This window comes from Solanum dulcamara, chromosome 6 (assembly GCF_947179165.1).
Source record: "Solanum dulcamara chromosome 6, daSolDulc1.2, whole genome shotgun sequence".
NCBI classification, from domain to species: domain Eukaryota; kingdom Viridiplantae; phylum Streptophyta; class Magnoliopsida; order Solanales; family Solanaceae; genus Solanum; species Solanum dulcamara.
In genome coordinates this window covers 46,901,702-46,928,771 of record NC_077242.1, presented here as the reverse complement: position 1 = coordinate 46,928,771, position 27,070 = coordinate 46,901,702, and the positions used below count along the sequence as shown (strand labels likewise).

The window sequence follows — 27,070 nt, the reverse complement described above, 5'->3', positions numbered from 1 at the left end:
GGCTACAAATGAGGATGCCCACAAGTTTCTACTCACTTACTGAGAGAAGCTGCAGACCTTGGGTCTAGTAAAGTCGAGAAGAGCCGACTTTATTTCTTATTAGCTAGACGGTCTCGCCTAATAGTGGTGGCGTACATACTTAGTGACCAGGCCATTTGGGTCCCTACCAGTGATGTGGACTGAGTTTTCAGAGGCCTTCTTACCCCAATTTATTCCCAGAGGTTCATTGATCAGTTCTAAGATAAGTTTTCACGATTATAGTAGGGTTCCATGACTGTAACAGAGTACAAGGCCTAATTCCACGAGCTCTCTAGACATGCCACCGTGATCTTACCTACAGAGGAGGAGAGGGTTTAGTGATTCATTAGAGGATTGAGTCTCCTATTGCAGATCAAGACTCAGTCTTTAGTCTTAGTGGTAGACCATGTTCGCACGCTAGAGAAGATCCATCACGAGGTCCAAGGGGGCAGCAACAAGAGAGCTAGTCAAGAGGATATCCATGATAAGCATCGCTTTAGACCCAGGGAGTCCTATGATAGATCTCGCAAGGGATTTCAGTCGGGTAAGTCCAGTCACCCCTTTTTGGCCTCTCTTCAGACTTCAAAGGGTGATCAGCACCATTAGGTTGGATTTAGTGCCGGTCTGAGTCAAGGTCGAGGTATTTTATAGATGGGTTTTTCAGGACGAGGTGGCCGACCTCCATCTTTTATCTGATATTCACAGGGGTGCTATAAGTGCGGAGAGATAAATTATTGGTCCCGCGAGTGCTCTTACCATAGGCTAGCCTTACTAGCTCTACAGGCAGCTAAACTTACGCCAGCATAGCACTACCAGTTAGAGGTAAAGGCCAGGGCCAAGACCATAGGGGTGGTCATCAAGGTGTGCGGGGAGGTCCCTAGAGAGGCAGGTCAGGAGGCAGAATCGATGCATGGGGTAGAGGGTCCAAGGCCTACTTCTATACAGCTCTAGCTAGATTGTGTAGATTTTAGAGGGGAACCCAGTGGTGTGTTCATAATTAGGATTTGAGGCTTCCTTTGAGGTAAAATTCCCTTCTTCTCCTGCGTTTCTAAGTTCTTCGGCCTTGAAGTTGATCATATATGCATGTTAGGTTTGGGTCTCTTTTGGCATGTAAATTGTGTTTCCTTGTGGAACATGAGCTGGGGGTAGTAGTTGGAGTCTATTCTCGGAGTCAATTCCGTGAGTTATAGAGCGGTTCCTACAATTTTCAATTTTTGACTCCAAAATTGGCCTATTTCCAAATTTGATAATTTTAGTGTCATAATGGCCGTACCAATATTGTGATTCTATTATTGATAGCGTGGTAGCATTTGGAGGCCGCTCGAAAGGGAAAAGCTCTAATTTTGTGAGTTGGAGCACGCGCAGTCGGCCTACAGGTAGGCTACGATTTTTTCCTCTTTAGACTAAGTATGTTTAGGCATTTGTATATTGAATTGTATGAGTTTGGAGAGGTCTTGGGTGTCGAGCATGCTAAATTCCTAGAGTCAATGTCCTAGGCATTACTTTGGGAAATTTTTGGATTGCTTAAGCATGATTTCTATTGTTGTTGGTTATTCCCACCCTGTGGTATGTGTTGTGCCTTAAGTTAAATATTTGGAAGCAAGTTTTGCCTTAGTCTAAGCTTAGACTAGTGTTGCCTTAGACTTACGTGATTTTGGTACCAATGGGCCTTAGAACGTCTTCGACATCATTTTGGATGGTTAGCTCTTTGTAGACCGGTATAGCAGACTTGAGTCTGATAGTCTGAGCTTTAGCTAGGCAGTAACATAGCTTGTGACCTTACCTCCATAATGCTATATTCCCCTAACGGTCCTGTATTGCTTGGTTCTTGATTCTAGAAGTTTTCACGATGATTCTAGTTGTATATGGTTCGATTTGGAGTGAATATTGATTGCACTTGGTTTGGGGGTACTCCCCATGCCGCTCGATCGGTCGCTGATTCTATTTCGGTTCGATCCCTTAGCTATAGTTACCAGATTCAAGTTTGTGGTCTAGCTTACTTGTGATCGACTTCTTAGCTATAGTTACCCGGTTCGAGCCCGTGGTCCAGCTTACTTGTGATCGACTCCTTAGCTACAGTTACCGGGTTCAAGCCTATGGTCCAGCTTACTTATAATCGACTATTTAGCTACAGTTACCTGGTTCAAGTCTGTGGTCCAACTTACTCGTGTTCAACTCCTTACCTACAGTTACTCGGGTTGATTCTATGGTCCAGCTTACTAGTGATCGACTCCTAAGCTACAATACCCGATTCAAGCCCATGGTCTAGCTTACACATGGCTCAAATCCACGATTAACTATCACCCGGTTCAAGTCCATGGTTTCTTTCAAAATCTTGGTTCAGGTTCCTTATTCTCTGATGAATCTTCAGTTCAAGTCTTTATCTACTCTCAGCTTTAGGTTAAAGTTTTAGGCTTTGGGGATGGTTCTATTCAAGTTCGGGGAATTGGTGGTATTATTGGAATGCTTTTGTCTCCGTTCATTTTACTTCAACTATCCTTGCTCCTATTGGGCTAATGGGAGTCTGTCAGGTGGTTACCTTAGACTTGTGCACGAGCATTCCCATCGAGTTTATAGGAACTCAGCGGATTTAGCTAGATTCCTTCTCTTTATTTGTTGAGTACGCTCATGTACATACCTATATTTATTTCTTGCCTTATCTTTGGTTGTGATCATTTACTCTCACTTTAGTTTACTTTTGCTTATCTTGCTCAGTCAGCTTATGATACCTACTGAGTACATATTATTTTGGTACTCATACTACACTCTGCATCTGTTTTCGTGATGCGGGTCCAAGTACTAGCTACTGGCATTGATTCAAGCCACCTGCGGTCTTGATCGTAGATGAGGGTGAGCATATTCCATCCTGTATTTACACGTCTCCCTATGTATAAACATTTTGCCTGTCTTTTGCTTTTTGAGACAACTCTGTTTTCGTGGTCCACTTTTGGGACTTGTACTCTTTTTACTAGTAGCTCTGTACATGTGACTTCCAGGTTCTGGGAGGGATCTTTTTGTTTATATATATTTAGTTATTTTTGTCCATTCATGTATGCTTCTGTTATTTCTTTACTTTTTTTGATTGAATTCCTACTCTTCTACCTTGACATCCGATTACTCGCAGTTCTTAGATATGGGTTTGCTTGCCAACCGGTGGATCATAGTAGGCGTCATCATGACCTAAAAAATCGAGTTGTGACATGCAGTTCACACAAAACCATAAGGATTTTGCAATGGAATTATCAGATTAATAGCTTATTCAATAAGGTCTAGAATAAATGATCAAATCAGTACACAAAACAAATTAGGATGGTGAAAATATCAATAAAAGGACAGCTCGGTGCACTAAAGCTTCCACTATAAGGGTCTATTGTACGCAGCCTTACCTTGCATTTCTGCCAGAGGCTATTTCCAAGGCTTGATCCGTGACCTCCTGATCACATGGCAGCAACTTTACCAATTACTCCAAGGCTCTCATTCAATACGACTAATATATATAAGTGCAAGAACAAAGAAGGAAAAAAACTTAGATGAAACCCAAAATTAGGAAAACCCTAGAAATGGGAAAAACCTAGAATTGGACAAAATCAAGCATTCCACAAAGCAATTCATATTTATAATAATTACCTTGAAGAGATGAAAACACCAAGATAGCATCTCAATAATGTCAATTGAAGCAAAGTCACAACAAGTCGTAAGAAGAAAATGTTGATTTCGTAGTCCTGGAATCAAACAAGAGAGACCCAGATCACCTTTTGATAAGTTGTAACAGAGAAACGTGTGTATTTGTATATACTAATTTTCCTCAAGCAAACCTGGGAGAGACGCACCGAATTGTATCTCTTCTTAGCTTACTCTAACAAAAATGGGAGAGAAGAGTGCTTGCATAATTTTCTCCAACCATGGCTGAATTATCTCTAACCATCGCTCGATTCACTCTAATTGCTGAGAAAATTTAGGTCCCCGAGTTCTAACTTCTAATAGAAGAGGATGGGAATGAGAAAAATGGAGAGTCTATTTTCTTTATGGAGGAGTGGGAAGCATGGACAGACGTATGTGGTGAGAAAATAAAAGAGGGAATGGGATTAAAATTTATGCACCTTTTTAGTATATTAACAACCGGATATAAATTCTTTTAATATATGGATATTATATTATCACTAATATTAAATTAAAAATTGACCTTTAACGACAGAAAAAAAATTGTGTCGTTATAAATACACTTTTAACCACCGGATTCATATCCCTTCATTAAGAATTGGTCATTAAAAGTTGAGTTTCTTGTAGTTAATATAAACTACTAATTTATGAAATATTTAATTAATTAAAACAAAATATTTTTTAGATCATTTTTAAATATTTATAAAAGCTAATAATTATATAAATAATTATATAGAACTATATATATCATTAAAACTTGTGAAAATGACAAAATTACTTGAAAATATTTCAAGTTTTAATAAAAGCTAATTATTTCAATTTGTTTGATATTGAAGAAGCTCGATAATTAATACATATTGTGGAGAATCAAAATTTGGCGTCAACACTCCCAACTTGTGGGTGATAATATCATGTAGAACTCTATTAGAAGATTCAGAATTCACAATTATAGCTCTTGAATCATTTGTCTGAATCATTATGGGAATCTCCATAATAGTAAGAAGTTGATCAAAATAAGAAATACCATCTGTATGAGAAATAAACTCTTCAGATGCATATATTGTCATCTCATGTGAAAGGTGATTAATGATGTTGTTAGCCTTCTTTATATCCTCACTCTCCTTTATATCCTCTCCAGTCATAGATTAATTAATATTGCCCCCTGACCCTGGGTGATTAGCGTTGTACTCTTCCACCTTACACCTCCACTTGCCAACTGATTCTTTTCTAGTGAAGGAGCAATTGTTTTAGAAGGATTATGATCAATCATGGAAGCTTTATCTCCTTGAACTAATTTTTCAAAAGATTTATTGATCAAATCTTTTGTTGTAATTTGATTCTCCTGCCCCATTTTCTTCTTGTCATCCCTCTCTGTCTCTACCTTCTTTTCTGTTAGCTGCTCCTTATCGTCATTGTTTAAAGAGTTATATGTTGTGTTAACCTCTTGTGTGATTGTTGCGATATCCTCACTAATAGCATTAAATTTGTTTTCCATTGTTGGTAACATTTCATGCCTGTCGGTGCTTTGCCTGTTGCCCGTATAGTTCTTCTTGTTCATTACCACATTCCATTTTCCCAGATCACATATTACGTTGCCACTTGATTAAATTTTTGCCTTTCCTTTTTGAAAATGATGTACCCTAGGTATCGAAATTGCATTTATCTGATTGTTAATATTTTCCTTCACCTTTTGCTGCTTTAGTTATAGACAACCCTTCATGTCGTGCCCTAGCATTTTGCGATCACCACAACATTTAGGGAGATAGTCATACTTGATATGGATCGTTTTTGTTTGGATATCACCCGTAGCTTCATTTTCAATATTCATCTACACAACTTTAGGGAAATTTCCTTTAAGATCAACCATTACCTTTGCTTGAGTACAACTTGGCCTAGTCTATTGATCGTGGCCAAGTCTAGCTGAACTGGGATCCCTACTACTGAGGCTAATAAGAAAATACATTCTTTAACCAAAAAAGTGGGTAATAAGTTAAAAATCTAAGTTAGTACCTTTGTTGTCTCTTCACTGATCTTATTATCGTATACTACGTGAATGGGCTTCATCTATAATGAGGACTTCTTTGAAGCAATTTCTCCTTTTATTGAGTTAGCTTTATAGGATCAATATTCATTATTTTTAAAAACTTATTCTTTTACGTTATGATTTAAATGTATTTTTTAATCTACTATTTATGTATTTTCTAAGAATAAATTTTACACATTGCGCGTACACTAAACCAGTAACATAAAAACATGTAAAAGATTTGAAAACTTTTTGGAAGTAAATAAGTGGGATGTAGAACATTAATTTGAAATGGTTAAAAATATTTTGTTAAATTTGTTGTAACAAACTTGTCCACATTTCTCTCTTCATAGTTTGAAGAAGTCTATACTAAAAGAATTTATTTAGAGATTTTTTTCCTTGAAACCTTTTTTGCAGAGAAGTTGTTATTTGTGTTAATCATTCTCGTGTGTAGTCGGAGAGAGATTATTAAATATGGCGAAATCGAGTGCCGATGATGAGGAGCTACGAAGAGCTTGCGAGGCGGCTATTGAAGGCACAAAACAACAAGTTATAATGTCAATCCGTGTTGCCAAAACCAGTGGGATTATAGGCATTTCCGGAAAATTGAGTCGTGGTGCCATGGCTAAACCCAGAGTTCTCGCAATCTCCAGTACGTAATATATCATTAATTTTATATATGTTCTGTAAAAATAATCATACAAGTTTTGAAGAATTTAGATTATTCATATATTTCACCAATTGACTGTTTCTTTGTTACTGCTGACACTAGTAATTATAATGAATCAACAATCTCTAATGGATTATCTATGTAACTGACTCAACTAATTTTGATTGGAAGAAATAAGGCGTAGTTTATTATTGATGGTTCCTTTTTTAATTGCTGACTCTAGTGTAAAAATAGTATAACATTTTATTTAGTGAATGGTGTACAATAATACTCCCTCTATCCCAGTGTTACAAATTGATTAATTGTATTGTTCCATCCCGTTTCATTTGACCAAATTACTTTTTTATTAATTATTGATGTTGTGGTACAAGTTCCTTTATAGCTTATTCTGAACAAAAGCATCAACTACTTATTCAAAAAAATAATCACAAATTTATTTTTATTTTGGATACCTAGACTCATAACTTAAACAGGTGCGTGCATTCTTTCTGGGAGGAGGAGTCAACTTTGAAAATTTAGATGTACTACAGTAATTTCAGAGTTTTCTCCTATGCATACTTGTGTTGTCAACTACAATAGGCCATTACTTCATAAAATGTGGTTTGTGCAGCAAAAGCTAAAGGCCAACGCACTAAAGCTTTTCTTCGTGTCTTAAAATATTCTAATGGAGGAGTCCTTGAGGTAAATACTTCTAATCTACCTTTTTAATACTAAAACTTTCTTCTTCTATTCATATACTTTTTCAGTACTCCAGATTATTTAGAGGATGAAGATAATAATTTCATAAGTTAGTTTAGCTTGTCTACTAACATGAATCTGTGTCCTAATTATGTTGTGGATAGTGCTCAAATGTTACATGACACATACTTTTTCAAATATTTATTTGGTTGTGTATAAGGAAACTGTATATCTCTAAACTTGCCCATAAAACTGTTAAGAAGGATTATTTTACTTACCGTCATAGATAGAGTCATGAAATCGAACTGCATCTCCTAAAATCTTCATTTTGGGGTGGTGACTTTCCTTTAGAGAAAAGGAAAGTTGTGCTAAGTACCTCGTTTAAGCTGACAACAATGTTATGCTTGCACATGCAGCCTGCAAAGTTGTACAAGCTTAAGCATCTTTCAAAGGTTGAGCTGGTAACTAATGATCCAAGTGGGTGTACATTCATGCTGGTAATACTCTCAGCAAAATTAGTTTGCAATTGCACATGCAGCTAATATATAAAGCTTATTCTTGATGATATTTTTCATACAGGGTTTCGATAATCTCAGAAGTCAAAGTGTTACTCCACCTCAGTGGACAATGCGTAACGTTGACGATAGGTATTTGTTTAATAATGAGTGTGTAAATATCTGAGATTTTTTTCTCGTATAAGCACTTTCATCCATGACCTTTTCTTTAACTATTGTAGGAACCGCCTTTTGCTTTGCATCCTAAACATCTGTAAGGATGTCCTTGGTCGTCTCCCCAAGGTTGTTGGCATAGATGTGGTAGAGATGGCTCTTTGGGCAAAGGTACATATAAAAGTTCCACCCAGTATCTTCCAACATATTATAGTCTAGGCTTGAAAGTTTGCTTGTTTAATTTAATTATGTCATATGATGACTCTTTTATCAGATGTTCTTGGAAAGTACATCTCAAAAATGCCCAATAGAATTGAAATGGTTGGAAAAGTTCATCAATAGTTTTGTTTTGGAACGTTAGATTGGATTGTGGAGCATCACATCTCATCTTCATAGGATGAGATCTGATAAAAGTTATCCAATTCGAGAAATGTGTGCTTTTGCACATTTGCCGAATTATTTATTTTCCATCCAGTTAGGGTGTGTTTGATATGAAGAAAATATTTTCCTCATAAACAAGTAGTTTTCTTTTTGCTTATTTTGGGCGGTAAATAAACAACCAAAAGCATTTATATATAATCTAGGCAAGTGGTGATATGGGATATGGATGAGGGGCTGGTGGTGGTGGGGCTATGGGGGTGGAGGGGTGAGGGTGGGGAAGGACAATTACTATGAATGTCACTTATGAAATTTGTTTTTCCTTCTTCCAACTTATGAAATTTGTTTTCCCTACTTCTACGGGAAGGTCATTCTCCTCAATTTTAAGGAACTTGTTTTTCTAAAGAAAGTGTTTTTTTCGAAAATTTTGATTAACAAACATGAGAGAATTGAAAAAATATTTTCCTCCATACCAAACTCACCCTTAATCTACACATAACAACAACAACAACAAACCCAGTATAATCCCACAATGTGGGGTCTGGGGAGGGTAGAGTGTACGCAGACCTAACCCCCATCTTGAAAGGTAGGGCGGCTGTTTCCGAAAGACCCTCGGCTTCAAGAGAGGAAAACAAAAGGAAAACAAAATAAAAGGTCAGATAAGGACAATCATATCAAAAACAAGATGGAAACAAGAAATAGCAAAACTGAGAAAGTCATGGTAGAATGGTACGAAAAGAAAGAGGCATTAACTACTATAAATAAATAAGATAAGATAATCAAAGCACAACGACGCCACAACTATAGACAACAATACAATGCAGAAATCAAATGGCAAAAATTAATGAGCAGAACTACAACTACTATCGTGTAAAGGATGAGTCATCTAGCCTTTTATCCTAATCTCAGTCCTCCACACAGAAAATTATAGTGCGCTAATGCTCCTACTAATAGGGCAGAATAACGAGACTATGTACTAGCCTTCTACCCTAATGTGGGTGCTCCACACCCTCCTATCTAAGGTCATGTCCTCGGTAAGCTGTAATTGCGTCATGTCCTTTCTAATCATCTCTTCCTAATATTTCTTCGGCCTACCCCTGCCTCTTCTGAAACCATCCATGGCCAACCTCTCACACCTCCTCACTGGGGCATCTGTGTCTCTCCTCTTCACATGCCCAAACCATTTCAGTCGCATTTCCCACATCTTGTCTTCTACCGAGACCACTCCTACCTCATCCCGAATAGCCTCATTTCTAATCTTGTCGCTCCTGGTATGCCCACACATCCATCTCAACATTTTCATCTCAGCAACTTTCATCTTTTGAACGTGGAAGACCTTAACTGGTCAACACTCTGCCCCATATAACATAGCCGGTCTAACCACTACTTTGTAGAACTTGCTCTTAAGTTGTGGTGGCACCTTCTTGTCATAAAGCACACCGGAAGCAATCCTCCATTTTATCCACCCTGCCCCAATACGATGTGTGACATCGTCGTCAATCTCTCCGCTGCCTTGCATGATAGACCGAAGGTACTTGAAACTACTTTTCTTTTGGATGGCCTGGTCACCAAGCCTAACTTACGCGCCAACCTCCTGAGGTGTCTCACTGAACTTGCACTCTAAGTATTCTATTTTGGTCCTACTCAGCTTAAACCCTTTATACTTCAGGGTGTGTCTCCAATCCTCAGTTTAGCGTTAACTCCACTACGAGTCTCATCGACCAGGACTATGTCGTCCGCAAAAAGCATACACCACGGCACCTCACCTTGAATTTGTCGCGTCAATATATCCATCACCAAGGCAAATAAAAATGGACTAAGGGTTGATCCTTGATGCAACCCCATCACAACTGGGAAGTGCTCTGAGTCCCCTCCTACTGTCCTCACCCTGGTTTTGGCACCCTCATAGATATCCTTGATCACTCTAATGTATGCCACAGGTACACCTTTAGCCTCCAAACATCTCCATAGTATCTCTCGTGGAACTTTATCGTAAGCCTTTTCTAGATCGATGAATACCGTATGCAAGTCCCTCTTTCTCTCCCTATACTGCTCCACCAGTCTCCTCATAAGATGGATGGCTTCTGTAGTTGAGCGTCTTGGCATAAATCCAAACTGATTTTCTGAAATAGACACACCTCTCCGAACCCTCATCTCCACCACTCTTTCCCACACTTTCATAGTATGGCTTAGAAGCTTGATACCTCTATAGTTGTTACAGCTCTGGATATCCCCTTTGTTTTTGTATAGAGGGATTATTATGCTCGACCTCCATTCCTCGGGCATTGTTGTTGTCCTAAAAATGACATTAAATAACTTAGTCAGCCACTCCAAATCTATCGGGCTCGCGCTCTTCCAAAACTCACCAGGAATCTCGTCAGGTCCGGTCGCTCTTCCCCAACGCATCCTACGCACAGCACCCTTAACCTCTTCGACCAAAATACTCCTGCAACACTCACCATCGTGAAGCCTTCCTGTATGTTCCAAATCTCCCACCACAATCTCTCTGTCTCCTTCTTCGTTCAAGAGTTTATGGAAGTACGACTGCCATCTCTATTTAATGAGAGTCTCCTCTACCAATACTTTTCCATGCTCGTCCTTAATGCACTTCACTTGATCCACATCGCGTGCCCTTCGCTCCCGCACCCTGGCTAGCTTGAACAATTTTCTATCCCCTCCATTCTCTTCAGTTCAGCATAAAGGCATTCAAAAGCTGTCATTTTTGTCGTCGAAACTGCCGACTTCACCTCCTTCCTGGCTATCTTATAAAGTTCTGTATTTGTCTACTTCTCCACCTCATCCTTGCTTTCTATCAGCTTTGCATACGCTATCTTCTTTGCTTCCACCTTCCCTTGCACTTCTCCATTCCACCACTAGTCCCTTCGATGCCGGCCACGGCTACTTGTCGAGACTCCCAACACTTTTCTTGCTACAACCCTAATACAACTAGCCGTCCTATCACATATAGTATTCACATTCCCACTACTATCCCAGGCCCTATATCCTTCAATTTCTCTCTCATCTCCAGGGCGCTACTCGTAATCAAGCTCCCCCATCTGATCCTAGGTCGGTCATCCCCTACCATCTTCTTTCTCGTCATCTTGATCCCTAAATTCATCACCAAGAGCTTATGTCGGGTCGTAAGATTGTCGATCGGAATGACCTTACAGTCTTTGCACAGGCCTTTATCATCCTTTCTAAGGAGTAGAAAATCTATCTGGGTCTTAGCCACCGCAGTTCGGAAGGTTACTAAGTGGTCTTCCTTTTTTGGGAAACTCGAATTGGCTATCACCAACCCAAAAGCTCTAGCGAAATCCAAAAGTGAGACTCCTCCTCCATTTCTGTCACCGAAGCCGAAGCCTCTATGCACATCATCATATCCTCTCGAAATAGACCCGATGTGCCCATTGAAATCCCCTCCCACAAAAAGCTTCTCAGTAGGTGGTATGCCTCCTACTAACTCGTCCAAATTCTCCCAAAAGCGCCTCTTATCCTCCTCTTTTAAGACTGCTTGCGGCGCATAAGCACTAATAATGTTCAACGTGGTTCCTTCAACGACCACCTTAATCGACATCATCCTAACAGTGACTCTCCTAACCTCCACCACCTGATCCCTTAAATTACTGTCTACTAAAATGCCTACCACATTCTTATACTTCGATCTACCAGAGAACCGAAGCTTATACCCGTCTACCTCCTTAGCTTTAGAACCTATCCATTTGGTCTCTTGTACACAAGCTATATTAATTTTCCTCTTTTTTAGAATTTTAACTAGCTTTATGGATTTTCCTGTCAAAGTCCCAATGTTCCAAGAACCTACTCTCAGTCTAGACACTCCTTTAACCCACTTACCCCTACTAACCCTCATCTCTGTCCCCGTCCCTGAGCGAGAACATGACCCTAGTCTACCATCACTATCCAAAGCCACGAAAATGCGTATGACCTAATAAATTATTCAAAGGTTTAAAGTCAGCAAAATGTAACTACAATTGTATGAGTAAGGAATAGATAGGGAAAGATATGGAAACCGGAGGTACCAACTCCAGTTGAAATGAACCTGGTTGTCAAGGTGTTGTTCACAACGACCTTTGGGTTGTGTGGATAGCAGATCTTGGGTTGAACAAATCCTTAGGCCAAAATCCAAAAATAATTGCATTTAATGAAGCAGTATTTCGTTGAGGAATTTTGTCAAACACCTTCAGGGCACCAACAAGGAAAACCTGCAAAGAAGAGAAGAGAAGAGAAGAAATCTGCCAAGTGGTAATTAGCTTTGTTATTGAAAATATTGGCTATCTGTGATAGCTTCAAATAAGAATCGGAAATATCAGTTGACAAGTCCTGTTCTTGCTGCTTATTCTTTGCAAACGAAAAAGGAACAAATATAAGTAACTAATGACTGATAAGAAAGCATAAAAAATGCAAGGAAATCGTTTCTTTGGGTAGAACACAGTTGATTAAAAATGCCCATGGGGAATTTATTCCATCTTTTTCATGACATGGAAAGGGCAACTACTAGCTGGATTCCATCTTAATCTACACATAATGACTCTTTTTCATATAAAGAGTATATATGTGATATTCTGTACGAAAGCCTAATTTGGTATATTAGAAAATTGTTTTCTGCCTAAGCATAATTTCCTTATGATGTAAATTATTTTGGAATTAATTGTTATGCAATATATAATACATGCTAAAAAACTTCTTATGTTATACTATTCAATTCTCGACGACGAATTGATTTGATAGTTCAGATATTGTTATTCATGATATTGATCTGATTCAAGATCATCGAGAGGTAATATTCATTCATTGAATTTACAGGCCAAAGATTTATCATCTCTATGGAATTAAATCCCGAGTTATTGCGAAGTAAAAAACCGATGAGATTATGGAAGTTCCCACGAATTGACATAGATCCACCCAAATCTCTCCTTTTTGGGGTCCTGATCACCGAAAATCTCCATCTCCAACCTTCTCTGTCCTAAACCTTCCTCCACTCTAATGGAGGTATATATCTACTTTGCGATAGGTTTTAAGTCTTTTGACATCGAGAGAATTAAAGGAGTGCCAGTGGAATGGTATGAATGAACTGAGAGGAGAAGAAATATCATCACACGAACTTCTTTCAACAAGGTGTTTCATGTGTGAACAAGATGCATAATTCAATAGGCATCTGTTACTTCATTTCAAAACAACTGCAAAGATGTGAAACATGTTCTTATGTATTCTTGGTGTGTGCTAGGTAGTACCGAAGACCACAAAGACGTTGAATAGCTGGAAGGAGATAGGAAGAAAAGACTTTGGAGAGACTGGTGGGAATTAAGAGCCTATTTGGATACTAAAAAATGGCTTTTAAAAAGTAACTTTTTAAAATGTTGAAATATATTTTAAAAATAAATAGTTATGTATTTGAATAAAAGTATTGTAACTAAAAAAAAAAATGATGTGTTTGGTGAATAAGTGTTGTTAAACATTTTTTTTATTAAAATGTTTGAAATACCCTTAAAGTTGTTAAACATTATAAAATGTTAATTATTATAAAGTAAAGATACTTTTTTAATTATATTTATAAATATTAGACTATATTTCTTCTTTACCACATAATTTATAAAGAGAAAAAACAAAAAAGGACAAAATAATTTAGAAGAAAAAATTATAAAGAAGAGTAAGAAGAAGAAAAAAATTGAAGAAAAGAAAGAGCCAAAAAAAAAAAAAGAGGAAAAAAGCTGAAGAAAAGAAAGCAAAAAAGGGGGAAAACAAAAGAAAGAAAGTCCAAGAAAAAGAAGAAAAATAGCAAAGAAAAAGTAGGAGGAAAATAATATATAAATTATAGGGATACAAAAGGTAAAATTATTGGTCAAATATAAATTACTTTTAAGCAAAAAAAAAAAAGTATGTGGAGGGAGGGGGACAACTTTTGACTTCTTTTTATAAATTTTTACTTATCTTAATTATTTTTTTATTTGTCAAACACTTTTAAAAGTTAAAAAATAATTTAAATCTAATTTGACCAACTTTTAAGTCAATCCAAACATGCTCTTAATCCCAACATGCATTTGGTGGGCTTTGTGAAAAGAAAGAAATGCAAGATGCTTTCGAAGATAAGAGAAACTACATTCAGAATGTTAAAATAAATTGTCTCAGGCTTTATTTTTGGTGTAAACAAGATATGGTAGGGATATAGAACTTTTTGTTGATTTCATGGAAAATTTGTAATCTCCCGTAGGGTAGTTTTTGTTATGCTCTGATGAGATTGTAAGTGGCCTATGCTCATCATTTGTTCGATGATGAATTCTGTTGTGAGTGCACAGTTACCTTTACCTCAAAAAGTATATATTTTCCATAAAAATTTAATCCCACCTTCAATTCTGCATATACAAAACTTGAGATACCAATATTTTTATTTATTCCCAATGCCATGATTATATGACTGAAACTTCAATCCCGTTTTGTCCATGAACTAGAGAAGCCTAAGTGGTGGCCTTGATCAACTTCTTGCCTCTTGTCTTCCTGTTAATATCCCAAATGTTTCCGCTTTTGTTAATTTAGTGTTGAACCTCCCCATTATCTTATAAAGCATAAAAATGTATTGTCTAGCTGCTGAAGATGGACTCTATTAGTGTCAATTTTTCTTCTTCTGAACTATATTATCAGTTGCATATTTGGTAGAGCTAGTTAGCTTTTGTTCTTGTGCCTTATACCTGTAGAAGGAAGATCACAAATGTGTTTGTTAAAGTTGAGATTCTTATCTAAAGAAAAAGTTCTTTTAAAGGTGAAATGCATGGGGAAATCTTTACGGAAGGTCACTACACCTGGAACAACCTTTTGCCTGTTGTACCCTTTAAAGTTCTAATGTTACAATTATTATCTGTTAGTAGTCTTAAATGCAAGAAACTCTCTATTAATCTCGCTTAAGTATCCAGAGTCGTTTATGAATGTTTTCTTATAAAATTCGCAGTTGGAAACTCTCTACTAGTTAAAGAAGGAAACTAGTGGTAAAACAAACAGTCATTCGTTATTATAAATGAAGTGTTGTCACTTGTTCCTCCAGTTAGAATGTCTTTGAAGGTCATATGCATATTCACTATTTAATTGAAGATAAACACTTTCCTTTTTTTTTTACATTAGAAATAGTTATTTGCTAATCGGACTCTTCACATTTGGTGCTGCACCTGTGTCAACACGACGTGGGTGTGGGATCTGTACCGGATCTGATCAATGGGTTTTGGATACTTTGACCAAATTCGAGGGAGAAATTTTGGACAAATTCAATGATTTATGTAATCAAAACAAAACGTAAGGTGAAATTGAAGAAAATGGAATACCTTGTATATATAAATTTCTATTGCACTCCCTTTCCCTTTATCTCCTTTCAAGATTCTCCTCTTGATCATTATTTTTTCCTCGAGCTTTCCACCTGATATCTCATAACTTAGGTTTTATTAACTCTCCTTTTAGGCGAATTCCCACACTCATATCCACACATGAATCCATATCCTCGAATCATAAAATTTAGGTCATAGAGGATCCGCACCGGTATCGGACACCCGCACGCAAGTCTGTGCAACATGATATGTTTCTAAACAGGAACTAAAATAAAAGCTATTGCTTGATGTATTTTATGTAATTCTAATTTATATAGGAAAATACTCCAGCAATTACCAAGCAACAGGCTAATCCTCAAGATGGGCCGGTCACTGCTGTAGCAGAAGAAGGTGAGATGACAGTAACTGTTGAAAGAGAACTCGTATCTCAAGCAGAGGAAGAGGACATGGAGGCTCTGTTAGGCACGTATGTAACCTCTTTCCCACTTCTCTTGACGTTTCATTGTGCCGATTTTTGCTCAAAATCGAAAATGCTTATGTCTGCTTCCCTTAAGTTGACCTCTTGCCACGACTTTATCATGTCATGGAGGGAACTGGCTAGTATTATGACTTATTTTTTCTTAGAAAAGAAAGTATTCTCATGCATTATAGAACTACGGGCTGTAGGTAGGAGTGTTACCTACTTCAAAAGACAGATTCCTTTCTTTTAGATGAGTAGATTTACAGAACATAAATTTTTAAGTGGAATAACGATTGAGAAACCTATCTTAAAGTACTCTGAATATAAATAACTATCTACCTTGTTTTGTGTCTAGCGCCCTCCAGTCTCTTTAGTGTTTTATTTCTAATGGTGTACAAGCAGTGGTCCCATGTCTAATCAATGTATTAATTGGTAGACTTAAAGTTTATGGTGGATTCAGTTTTGTCTTGAAATAATTAGGAAACAATTCCTGAAGAGCGGATACGAGTACAAATAGCTGAAGTTTTGGTTACAAAATGTGCATATGTCTATGAATGCAAGACTTGAGAGTTGTAAAATAAGTGTGTAAATTTTTGGTTACAATTGGTCTGGCAACCTTAACTTCTTGCTCAATTTACAAAAGAATGTAGTAATATATGCCAATACAATTTCTGAATTTTGTGTCTACAGAGAACCTACATTTTGGTTGATTTAACCTGCAAACTGCTTTACTGCTGAACTTATCTTGCATCAGTCAAGCTAGTTGCTGATAGAAATTACCTCGCAATGCCTTGCACTCTCCATGCTATGAAAAATTGAAGAATCATGTACTTTTATATTTTTAAAAGGGAAAAGGATCTGATATACCCCTTAATTTTGTCAGAGTGTTTGTTACGAAGGAAAATGTTTTTCTAAAAAATGTATTCTTGAAAAACAAATTTGTTTCTAATTTACTTTCTCATGTTTGGTTGTTGAGTGGAAAATATTTTCTATTGCTTGGTCGGTGAATGAAAAATATTTTTCAGAAAATATCTTATATTTTTGGCTAAAGTGTAGAAATATACATTTTAGGAAAATAGTTTCTGACATGTAAATAAACTCCAATAACCGATTCCGGACCTGATCTCGACACCCGAACCAGGACCTGACTCCTAGGACAGATTCAAGATCCGACCCTGATGAATCATCCGAAATTCGACCCCAATTCCTGACCTGGGAGTTGACCCCGACACCCGACACCAGATGCCGACACTCGAACCAAGACAAGACCTCGATAGCCAATTCAAAATCCGACCCTGAGACCAGACCCAACCCCGGCACCCGAACATGAACACCATCGACCAATCCAAGATCTGACCCCGACACTTGAATGGGACTCGACCCTAATATCCGATGCGGAACCCAACTTTTGAACCAGAACCCAACTCGACTTCTGACCCAACATTCGACATTCAAATTGAGACTCGACTCTGGCTTTCGAATTGGGACCCTGATTGGACCCGCCTCGAGAATTGACTTTCAAATCAGGATTTGAAACTTTTTTAAAAAATAATTTCTTTTAATTTTTATTTTGCAGGTGGGTGGGTGGGTAGGGGATGTAGGGGAGTCGGGGTGGGGTAAAAAATAAAAAAAATTAAATTTGAAAGATTTTTCAAAAACAAGCTTTCATAATTTTAATTTTGGGGGGGGAGGGGAGCTGCTGGTTTGGGTGTACAAGGGGAGGGTCGGGGTATGGGGTGAGATAAGAAAAAAATTGTAATTTGAGGTTGGAAGAGAGTTTTGTAAAATGTTTTCCTTATTTTTTGAAGATAAGTCATTTTCCTAAAATTTGAAGAAAATAAGTTGATTTGAAAATTATTTTCTAAAACATTCAAATCAATCAATCATGAGAAAATTGGAAAATATTTTTCCTTCATACCAAACACCCCTAAAAGTGGCTCATACATACCCTTGTGTTACACAAATGACTCACATTCTCTAACGGAAGTGAAAAAAAATATATTTTTTAAAAACTATTATATAAAATAAATATTAATGTAGGGGTATATTTGATCCTTCTCACATGCATTTTTTTAGTTTCTTTGATTCAACAATTAATTTAAATTTATTATTTTGATGGTCAAATTTATTTTTTCACTAATCTTTTTGTAAAATTTATCATATATGCCCCAAGTTTTTTTTACAGATAAAGAAAAATTACAATATGATTGGAAAAAATTAGTTTTGAATTTTTTCTTATAAAGAAAAATTGCAATATAATTGGAAAAAATTAGTTTTGAATTTTTTTCTTACTTTTTCTCCTTTTACATTCACACTTCTTTCTTTTTATTTCTCATATTTTTACACTAACAAATAGAATAAAAAATAAGAATAAGAAACTCAAATAATGATAGTCAAAGAAATTAAAAAAACAGCTATGAAAAGTATCATATATGCCCCTATATGATTTTTCAAAAAAAAAATCAAAAAATAAAATTCAAAATAAAATTTTCATTTTCATTTGTCGTTGGATAAAAATGGTATATTTGAGACACTTTTGTCAATAGAGGTATATGTTAGCCTTTTTAATAATAATAGGGGTATATGTGAGCCACTTTTGTGACGATAGATATATTATATCTCAACCCAAGCCTAGGGCCTAGACGTGACACGACAAATAGACACCAGAGGTATCTCATCCAAGTCTCTTAGCAGTCATCTAGCTTTTCACAGGTAATGACATTCAATAACAACGGAAATAAGAAGGGGAAAACAGGACTAAGGGGAACATTCAAATGGGAACCAAAATAGTCCAACTTTACTTTTACATGTCCAACTATACCTCTACATCATAGACTTGGGGGTGCGGACTTAGACATGTCCCTAGCTCACCCTCATAATGAGTGTCAAAAGTACCAAAAAGGAAATCTAAAGGTCTTTACATAACATGAACCAGAAAAGAAAAAGGGTGTTGTTCCCGAAATATGGGAACTCACCAAAATAGTAGCCTTCAACGTAGTCAACTAGTCACGTGGAGGTGAGTGTGGATCAACGTCGGTCCCTACATGGTAATATCATGTAGGCAATAGATTATGCATTAGTACTTTGAATGTATTAAATATGTAGGCATGCATAAACATTAAAGAAATATTAGAGCATTTATGTAGTATGAAACATAGTGCAATGCAGGCATAATCAATCGTATTAATAACCTTTAAACATTCATTTTCTGGGAAGATGACCGTAACCGACATTTAAGACCATGCGATCTATTACATAGAATCCAATATGAACCCCTACGTTGGCATGGGGAGACTACTTGTCGGGGAGAGCTCCGTCAACTTTATTCATTTCTTTAACTTTAACTTTATGGTCTATTTGTGGATCCACTAGCCTAATCCTACAAGGGCTCCTAAGTTGGCGCATAGTTAATGAGACAAGGGGTTGCTACTAGGATTCTCTTACCGAATCTCACCTCAATACCTCATTCGATGCTAAGTCAATCCCACGAAATAGTTCATATAATAAGAACATAGTCATTTACCTAGTTTAGATCATCAAAACATCATTCGGTAGAATAGGTCATTAGAACCTTTCATGTGATTCACATAAGTGAGAATTGGCCTTTCACAAGTGGAATATATCATTTCATGATCATTTCATCATTCTTTCATTTCATAAGACTCCCTTTAATCATAAACATTTACTTTCATGAACTTTCATTTTGGAGTCAAGTCTTTCAATTCAACTTCATTGAGAACATAGTAAAACTGGGTGGGTTCTATTCATTTCAACCTTTAAATGATTTAAAACAATGTTAGCATGCATGAGAGGAATGAGATGCATCAATTTATATATCTTGGAAACAACCCACCGAAAACACCTTGAAACCCCTTTTTCATGCCTTCATATAAGGACCTTTAATAAAATCATCAACTTCATGCAATTAAGAGTCAACATAGACTAAGATAGATAAATAAACTTTAAATAAACAACAATCCATGCATTTGGAATCATAATATAGAAATCCATGAGATTTCACCATTTGAAATTGAACTATTAAGTTTAGAAATAACTTGGGCTCCATGGGTAGAAGAACCCATGAATAAGACCCACATACCTTGGGGAATGAAACCCTAATGCAAGCTTGAAAGTAATGGAGACTTGAAGAACCTTGGAACCCTATCTTTTCTTGAAACCCTTGGGAGGACCTGAGAGGAAGGGAATTTTGTGTTTGAGTCTAAGTGTGAGAAATGAGGACTTCAGAAGGTTTAAGATCTTTAGATAGGGTCAATTCAGTCACTAAAACGACCACACTTCAATATTAAAACACAGAAAAAGACCCAAATGCCCCTTTTAAATCTTGTCGAAAAGGGCTTCATGGAAACCCTTCACAGCCCATGGTGCTCACCACGGTCCATGGTGGTGTCCCGTGATGATTGACTTAGAGGGAAAAATATTGGGGTTGCAGCAAAAGTCTCTAAACTTCCTCCACGGAGATCTTCACGATCCATGGAGGGCATCACAACCTGTGAAACGTGGTCGTGGTTCAGGTCCTGTAAGAGGCCTATAAAGTGACCATCATGAAAACAAACCATGGTTAGTGAAGAGCTCCAAGGCCCGTGGTGGTCGTCCGTGGTCCTTTTCTTGGAGTGTTTTCTAAGGCTGTAGGGGAGGAGTCACCAGAGAGGGCACTACGGCCCGTGGTACTCACCACGGTCCATGGTCCCTCGGCGTGGTCCTTTCCTTCTAGGTCTGAGTCTCTGAATTACCACCACGGTCGCTCACCACGAGGCATGGTGCTTACCACAGCACGTGATGGCCTTCCGTGGTCATCACTGGTGCCAGCTTTATGCATTTTTCTGAGATTTCATTCTTTGTTCCTTGTTTTTAGGACTTCCCAAATTTTTGAAGTCTTACATCTTAGCTCTAAATGACAAAGTTGAGGGGTATATCAAACCCTTTTCCGTATTTTAAATACCTCTTCATCTATCAAGACCATATACTTCAAGTCTAGTTTGGCTTTTTTTTCAACCTTGATTAGTCATCTAATACTATTCTAAATAACCATGTTGGCTATCGTTGTTTTTCTTAGTTGGAGAATCTAAGTTGCTGTAGATAACACTATTAGCAGACACTTGTTTGGTATGGCGGAAAATGTTTTATTGGAAAATAAGAGTTTGTTTGGAAAGTCACCTGGTAATTGAAATTGGTGTAATTACTAAGATGGTAATTATCAGTCGAGTAATTACACAACCTAGTAATTACGATGATCTGTTTGTTTGCCAAAATGAAATTACAGTGTAGTTACGAGTGTACTGTTTGGTTGCACAAGTATAATCATAAAATTATATTAAATTTATAAAAATTAATTGTCTAAAATTAAAAATTTATATTAGACAAATAAGGGCTTTTATAAAATATATTAAATTAAATATTTAAGATATATATTTCCTTTTGAAAATATATTAATTTAAAAACATAGGTTCTTAACTAATATTATAAAAAATAATTGATTTATATTTTTTAAATTAATATATTTTAATTAAATTAATCATAAAAATTGAAAATACAAAATTTCTATGAACATCATGAAATGCATGTTTGACAAAAAGAATAATATTATAAATATAATGTCATAAAATTATTTTAACATTTTATAAAAAGATAATCTATCAAGTCTAACTAAAAGAAATAGGTTGCAATGTGAAATAAACTGAAAATATAACATAAGTTCTAAATTCAAAACAAAAAATTTAACTTAATACTCTTATATCAAATTTCAACAAAACGTACATTGTTACGACCCGTTTTTAAACTAGGTAAAAACGTTCCATAACTTGGCTATTTATTATTTTAAAAATAAAGAAAAGAGAGTTCGTCACTTAATTTTAGAAAAAAACAAGAAAAAATATATTAAAAGGTAATTTTTAAATAAAACCTTTAATAAACCAGAGTTCGGGTAAGGGTTCAAATGATCCTGATCTGCTAACATGCGATTGACAGGCGGATTAAAAAGTTTGGCTAATTGTGAAAGAGACTTGTTGAATTAATTGTGAAAATCTTTATTTAAAAGTAACTAGAAATTAGTTGATACTTACACATTCATACTATTTCAAGAAATGAAATAATTCAAATATTAGTGTCAAAATATTTCTAGCTTAACAATTTGTCTAAGTCAAGATTTTGAACTAAATGATTAGCTCAAACTCATAAACGTGAATTTCAAGCTAATTACTAACTATGAAAGAATATGAATAATTCTCAAGTTAGTCTCGAAGCTTAAATTGCCTAATTTAAATAGATTTTAAAAATTAAATACTTAAAGTAAATGAGCAACAAAATAGTGAAAGAAAGACCATTAAAAAATCTCTCAAGAATTCATCTAAGTTAAGATTAAATGTTAGTAATCATCTATATATAATTTAAACAGAAAGCAACATAAAGTAACAAATTTGAAACTTGCTGCTCAGATTGGGTCTAGTCCGGACTGAAGTCTTTGTAGCAGCTGCAAAATTACATTGGGTTTCAAGCCTATTTCCTGCTCGTTCCTGATTGCCGCACTGGACTGATATGGGGGCAGTAAGCACATTTTTTATGGTTGTGAAATTTTGAGGGATTAAACTTAAGCTTTCCCTCCAATCTGCTTCTTTTGGTCAGAAAGGGTTGACTCGGAAAGGAAATAATGCTGGGAATGAGAGTCAAGCCAGACACGACGGAGATAGTGAATCCAATTGGACTCGAACGTGAGAGTTAATGTAAAGGAAAGAAAAAGATGAGCATTGGCATGAGTCTAATAACAATACGGCGAACTAAGAAATATCAAAAAAACATCGAATGTTTACTTAAACAAACTAGAGTAATCAAACACTCAGGGGGAGTCATCAGATCAAAGAAGAAGAGAGAAAATAGGTTAAACTAGTTCTCATGAAACTGACTCAAACCATATGAAATAATGACCTGAATTAAAGTAATTCTATAGCAGTTCAATACTTGATCAAGAAGTTGACCCAAAACTGATAACTGGAACAAATTCGACAAGAGGAATTTAACCAATGTAAGCATAACCATACTGATCTGGGAAGAAAGGCATTTCTGAGACTTAAAACTAAGGTCATATGATACTCTTAAATTAATAAAGCTAGCCAAGTTCAATTACATACTTTTAAATTCATCTTAGTGCCATGTAAATCTGATTCAATCTTATAATATTAGGAAGTTTAAAGATCAACTTAATAGATCAAAACGCTACGTTAGATCAAGAGAATTGTATACTTATTATAGAAAAATACCCTATAATACATGAGAATGCAAACGAATAAATAGATTCTAATATGTTGAAATTCACAGAAAACAAAATGGAGAGGATTACGGGATAAAAAGGCTCATTAAATTCGAGCAGCTTAAATAATGATATCTCGAGCATAGTGGAAAGGAAAAAACAATCAGAGAGCAAAGTTTAGCTAACCAGGGCTATTGCTTGACTGGTTATTCGAACATAAGGCGAAACAAAGGCAGACCTTTACAATACAGCAGGTGAGAACTTTAGAACCAACAAACTCGACATAGTATTTTCAGACTAAACATTCAACATGGAAGGATACATGAGTTGTATCTCTAGTTATGTGCATCTAAAGAAGGCAGTGAGAAGGAAACCAACAATTCTATACCATGAATTTCAAAGGTATGTGACGATAATACATTAAACGGGTTAAGAGCATGTGTTCCAGATTTATGAACTCAGCTAAAATAGGGATAACAAAAAGAAAGCAAATTGAGTTAGCATGAAGATTAGACTACGAACAAATCACGTCCTTAATCTATACTAGTCCGTCCAAACTAATCAGAAACGACAACTAAAGCACACATGAAGGGAACTTATTTTAACTATGGAAAGCCATATTGAAACCAAGAGTTCAACCCCAAATCAACATGACTTACATAAAATAATTAAGACAAAGCAATATGTAAAGAAGAACCTGTTGAACATTTAATCTCAAGAAACTAGAAGATTAATGTTATAGTCATGCGCATATTAATAGCTAGACATCTAACTATCTCAAAGAAGCTAAACAAAATTTAAGCATGATAAGAGAAGTAAAGAAACAAAACCAACAAAATAAACAGAAATGAAAATAAACATAAGCACTAAAATAAATTGTAAGAAACGGAACTAGAAAAAAACGGAGATAGGATGAAAATTACCTCCTTATGAGCAGCGAACTTGCGACAGCGAGTTGAGAAGATCAATTTCCACACCAATTTCGAGTGCGAGTAAATAAAAAAATAATAAGAGCAGAGAATTCTCTTTTTCCTTCTCACTTTGTCAATGGAAACAAGTGAACAATTTATAGCCAAAAATAGTGCTTGAATTTCAAAAGAGCCATTTGAGAGAGAGAAAAATCTTCTTCAAGATCTTGTTTGAATTCAAAATTCCACGGATTAAGAGAAGTACGAGAAAAAGGCTGACAAAGGGATGGGTTACCTGCTCCCAGATTGATTTGAGGGAGATGGATGACCTTGAAATCCGGTGGATTTTGAGGGATTTTGTGGGGAAAGAGTTGTTGGTGTTGTACGCTGCGTTTGTCTTTGGGCGTGTGTAAGGAAGAAGATGCGTATGCATGAATTGGGGTACATAGCTATACACGTATAGGGGTATGTATGCTGGAATTAAGTTAGGGAATTGGGTATTGGCATTGGGCTTTAGGGTGGTGGGCTACTGATGGAGTATATAGTACGTATCAATGTGGACAATGGTGTGTTATGTGTGTTGTAAGTTGTAGAATGGAAAAAAAAGGGGGGTGGAGGGGGGGCCGGTTAGTTGTATAAGTGTAGAGGTGTAGAAAATTGTAGTGTATAGGTGTTGGATTTTTGTTGTAGTTGTTGATGGATGTGTTTAGTTCGGTTGCTGTAGGTGTGTCACAATCTGATTTATCAGGTCATGATAGCGCCTACTATGATCCATCCGTAGGCTAGCTGACCCATATCCTGAAAATACGAGTAATGAAATATCAGGGTAGAAGAGCAACGATTTCAATCTAAAAACAATAATGAGATAATATGAACATAAATGAACGGGCGGAAGAAAAACTAAATATATACAAATAAAAAAAAATCCCTTCCAAAACTTGAAAGTCAAAAGTACAGAGTTAATACAAAAGAGTACAAGTCTCAAAAGTGGACCATAGAAATAGGGTTATCTCAAAAAGCAAAAGACAGAAAAAATATATATAGAGGGAGACGGATAAATCTAGAACGCTATATGCTCACCCTCGCCTCCGATCACGACAGTAGCTGGCTCGAATCAACATCGATAGCTAGTACTCAGACTTGCATCAGGAAAACAAATCCAGAGTGTAGTATGAGTACCAAAACAACGGTACCCAGCAGGCATCATAGGTCGACTGAGCAAGATAAGAAAAAGTAAACTGAAATGTGAGAAAATAACCACAACCAAAGATGGGGCAAGAAGTAAATGTAGGTATATACACGAGTGTACTCAACACCCAAGAAAAAAAAACTAGCTAAATCCTCCGGGATCTTATAAACCCGATGGGTATGCTCGTGCACAAGTCTAACAGTAGCAACCTAAGCGGACTCCCATAAGCCCTACAGGAGCAAGGATAGTGGAGTAAAATGAACGGATCTGATAAAGTTCCAAAAATGTCACCAATTTTCTAGAATTGAACCAAAGCATTCTAAAAGCCTGAAATCTTAACCCAAAGATAAGAGTAGGTAAGGACTTGAACCGATGATTCATCAAAGGATCAGGGATCCGAACCGAGATTTGAAAGCAACTACGAACTTGAATTAGGTGACATATAATCGTGGATTTGAACCATGTGTAAGCTAGACCACAGAATTGAATTGGGTGACTGTAGCTAAGAAGTCTAACCAAAGTGAGTAAGGAGCGACAGATTTGAACCGAGGTTGTATAAAGGCGGTGGGATCAAACCACGGCTAAGTGAGGAGCGACGGACTTGAACTGAGGTTGTATAAAGGCGGTGGGCTCGAACCACGGCTAAGTAAAGAGTGACGAACTTAAACCGAGATGATAATAAGGTGGTGGGATCGAACCACGGCTAAGTGAGGAGTGACAAACTTGAACCGAGGCTATAATAACAAGGCAGGGGTGTGAACCCTACTGGTGGAGTGAAATGGGGACTTGAACCACGAATTGAGGTAAGTCGGGCCGAGTTAGGATCAACAGCCAATCGAGCATCATAGGGAGGTACCCTCAAAATGAGCTCCATCAATGAATCACTCCAGCCTGAACCACATCCAACCAGAATCGTCGAAAAGACTTCCAAAATCAAGAGCCAAGCAATTCAAGATCGATAAGAGAATAGGGCATTATGGAGGTAAGGTTCCTAAAGTTGTGTTACTGCATAGGTAAAAATTAGACTATCAGACTTGAGTCTGCTATATCAATCTACAGGGAGCTAATCTGTCCAAAATGACGTCGGAGAAGTTCTAAGGCCCAACAACACCAAAATCGCGCAAGTCTAAGGATACACTACTCTAATCCTAGACTAAGGTCAAACATACTTCCAAATATATAACCAAAGGTACAGCACATACCTAAGGGTAGGGATAACCAACAATAACAGGAGTCATGCTTTAACAGTCCGACAATTTCCCAAAAATAATGCCAAGGACATGAATTCTATGAATTTAGCATGATCGATACCTAAACCCCTCCAAACTTATACAATTCAGTATACAAATGTCTAAACATGCTCAGTCTAGAGAAGGTAAAATCGTAGCCTACCTGTAGGCTGACCACGTATGCTCTAACTTACGGAATTGGAGCTTTTCCCTTCCGAATGACCTTCGAATACTACCACGCTATCAATAATAGAATCACAACGCTAAAATAGTCGCTATGACACTAAAATTATCAAATTCAAAGACTGACCAATTATAGAGTCAAAAGCTGGGAGTTGTGGGACTCGCTCCATAAATTATGAAATTGACTTCGAGAAGAGGTTTCATACGCTAACTTGAGCTTGTGTTCAAAAACGAAACACAATTCATTGCATTCATGATCAACTTCATAGCCTAAGAACACTAGAAACACAGGGAAAAAGGGAAACTTACCTCAAGAGAAGCCTCAAATCTTAATTCTGAACACACCACTGAGTTCCCCTAGAAAATCCACGCAACTTAGCCTTTTGAATCTCCAAATCTCCCAAGAATTGAAAGAAAATT

At 36.7% G+C, this 27,070-nt stretch overlaps 1 protein-coding gene and 1 long non-coding RNA gene across 4 annotated transcripts in view; one reads left to right on the top strand and one right to left on the bottom strand.

Moving 5' to 3' along the window:
- Positions 1 to 4,167, bottom strand: part of LOC129891119 (uncharacterized) — a 55,561-nt gene extending 51,394 nt beyond the window's left edge. The window contains exons 1-3 of one of the 3 annotated variants that reach the window (XR_008767106.1): positions 3,834 to 4,167; positions 3,646 to 3,740; positions 3,300 to 3,505 (exon numbers count right to left, since the gene is read on the bottom strand). This is a non-coding gene — a long non-coding RNA (uncharacterized LOC129891119). Of the gene's footprint in view, positions 1 to 3,299; positions 3,506 to 3,645; positions 3,741 to 3,833 lie in introns of those variants that run through there. The other 2 variants (XR_008767105.1, XR_008767107.1) reach the window with 2 other exon arrangements.
- A 1,969-nt stretch (positions 4,168 to 6,136) lies between these two features.
- Positions 6,137 to 27,070, top strand: part of LOC129891117 (exocyst complex component SEC3A-like) — a 51,314-nt gene continuing 30,380 nt past the window's right edge. The window contains exons 1-6 of the mRNA XM_055966376.1: positions 6,137 to 6,353; positions 6,982 to 7,052; positions 7,466 to 7,546; positions 7,629 to 7,696; positions 7,786 to 7,888; positions 15,738 to 15,886. Coding sequence (XP_055822351.1) covers positions 6,176 to 6,353; positions 6,982 to 7,052; positions 7,466 to 7,546; positions 7,629 to 7,696; positions 7,786 to 7,888; positions 15,738 to 15,886 — 650 coding nt within the window. The 5' untranslated portion in view covers positions 6,137 to 6,175. The remainder of the gene's footprint in view (positions 6,354 to 6,981; positions 7,053 to 7,465; positions 7,547 to 7,628; positions 7,697 to 7,785; positions 7,889 to 15,737; positions 15,887 to 27,070) is intronic.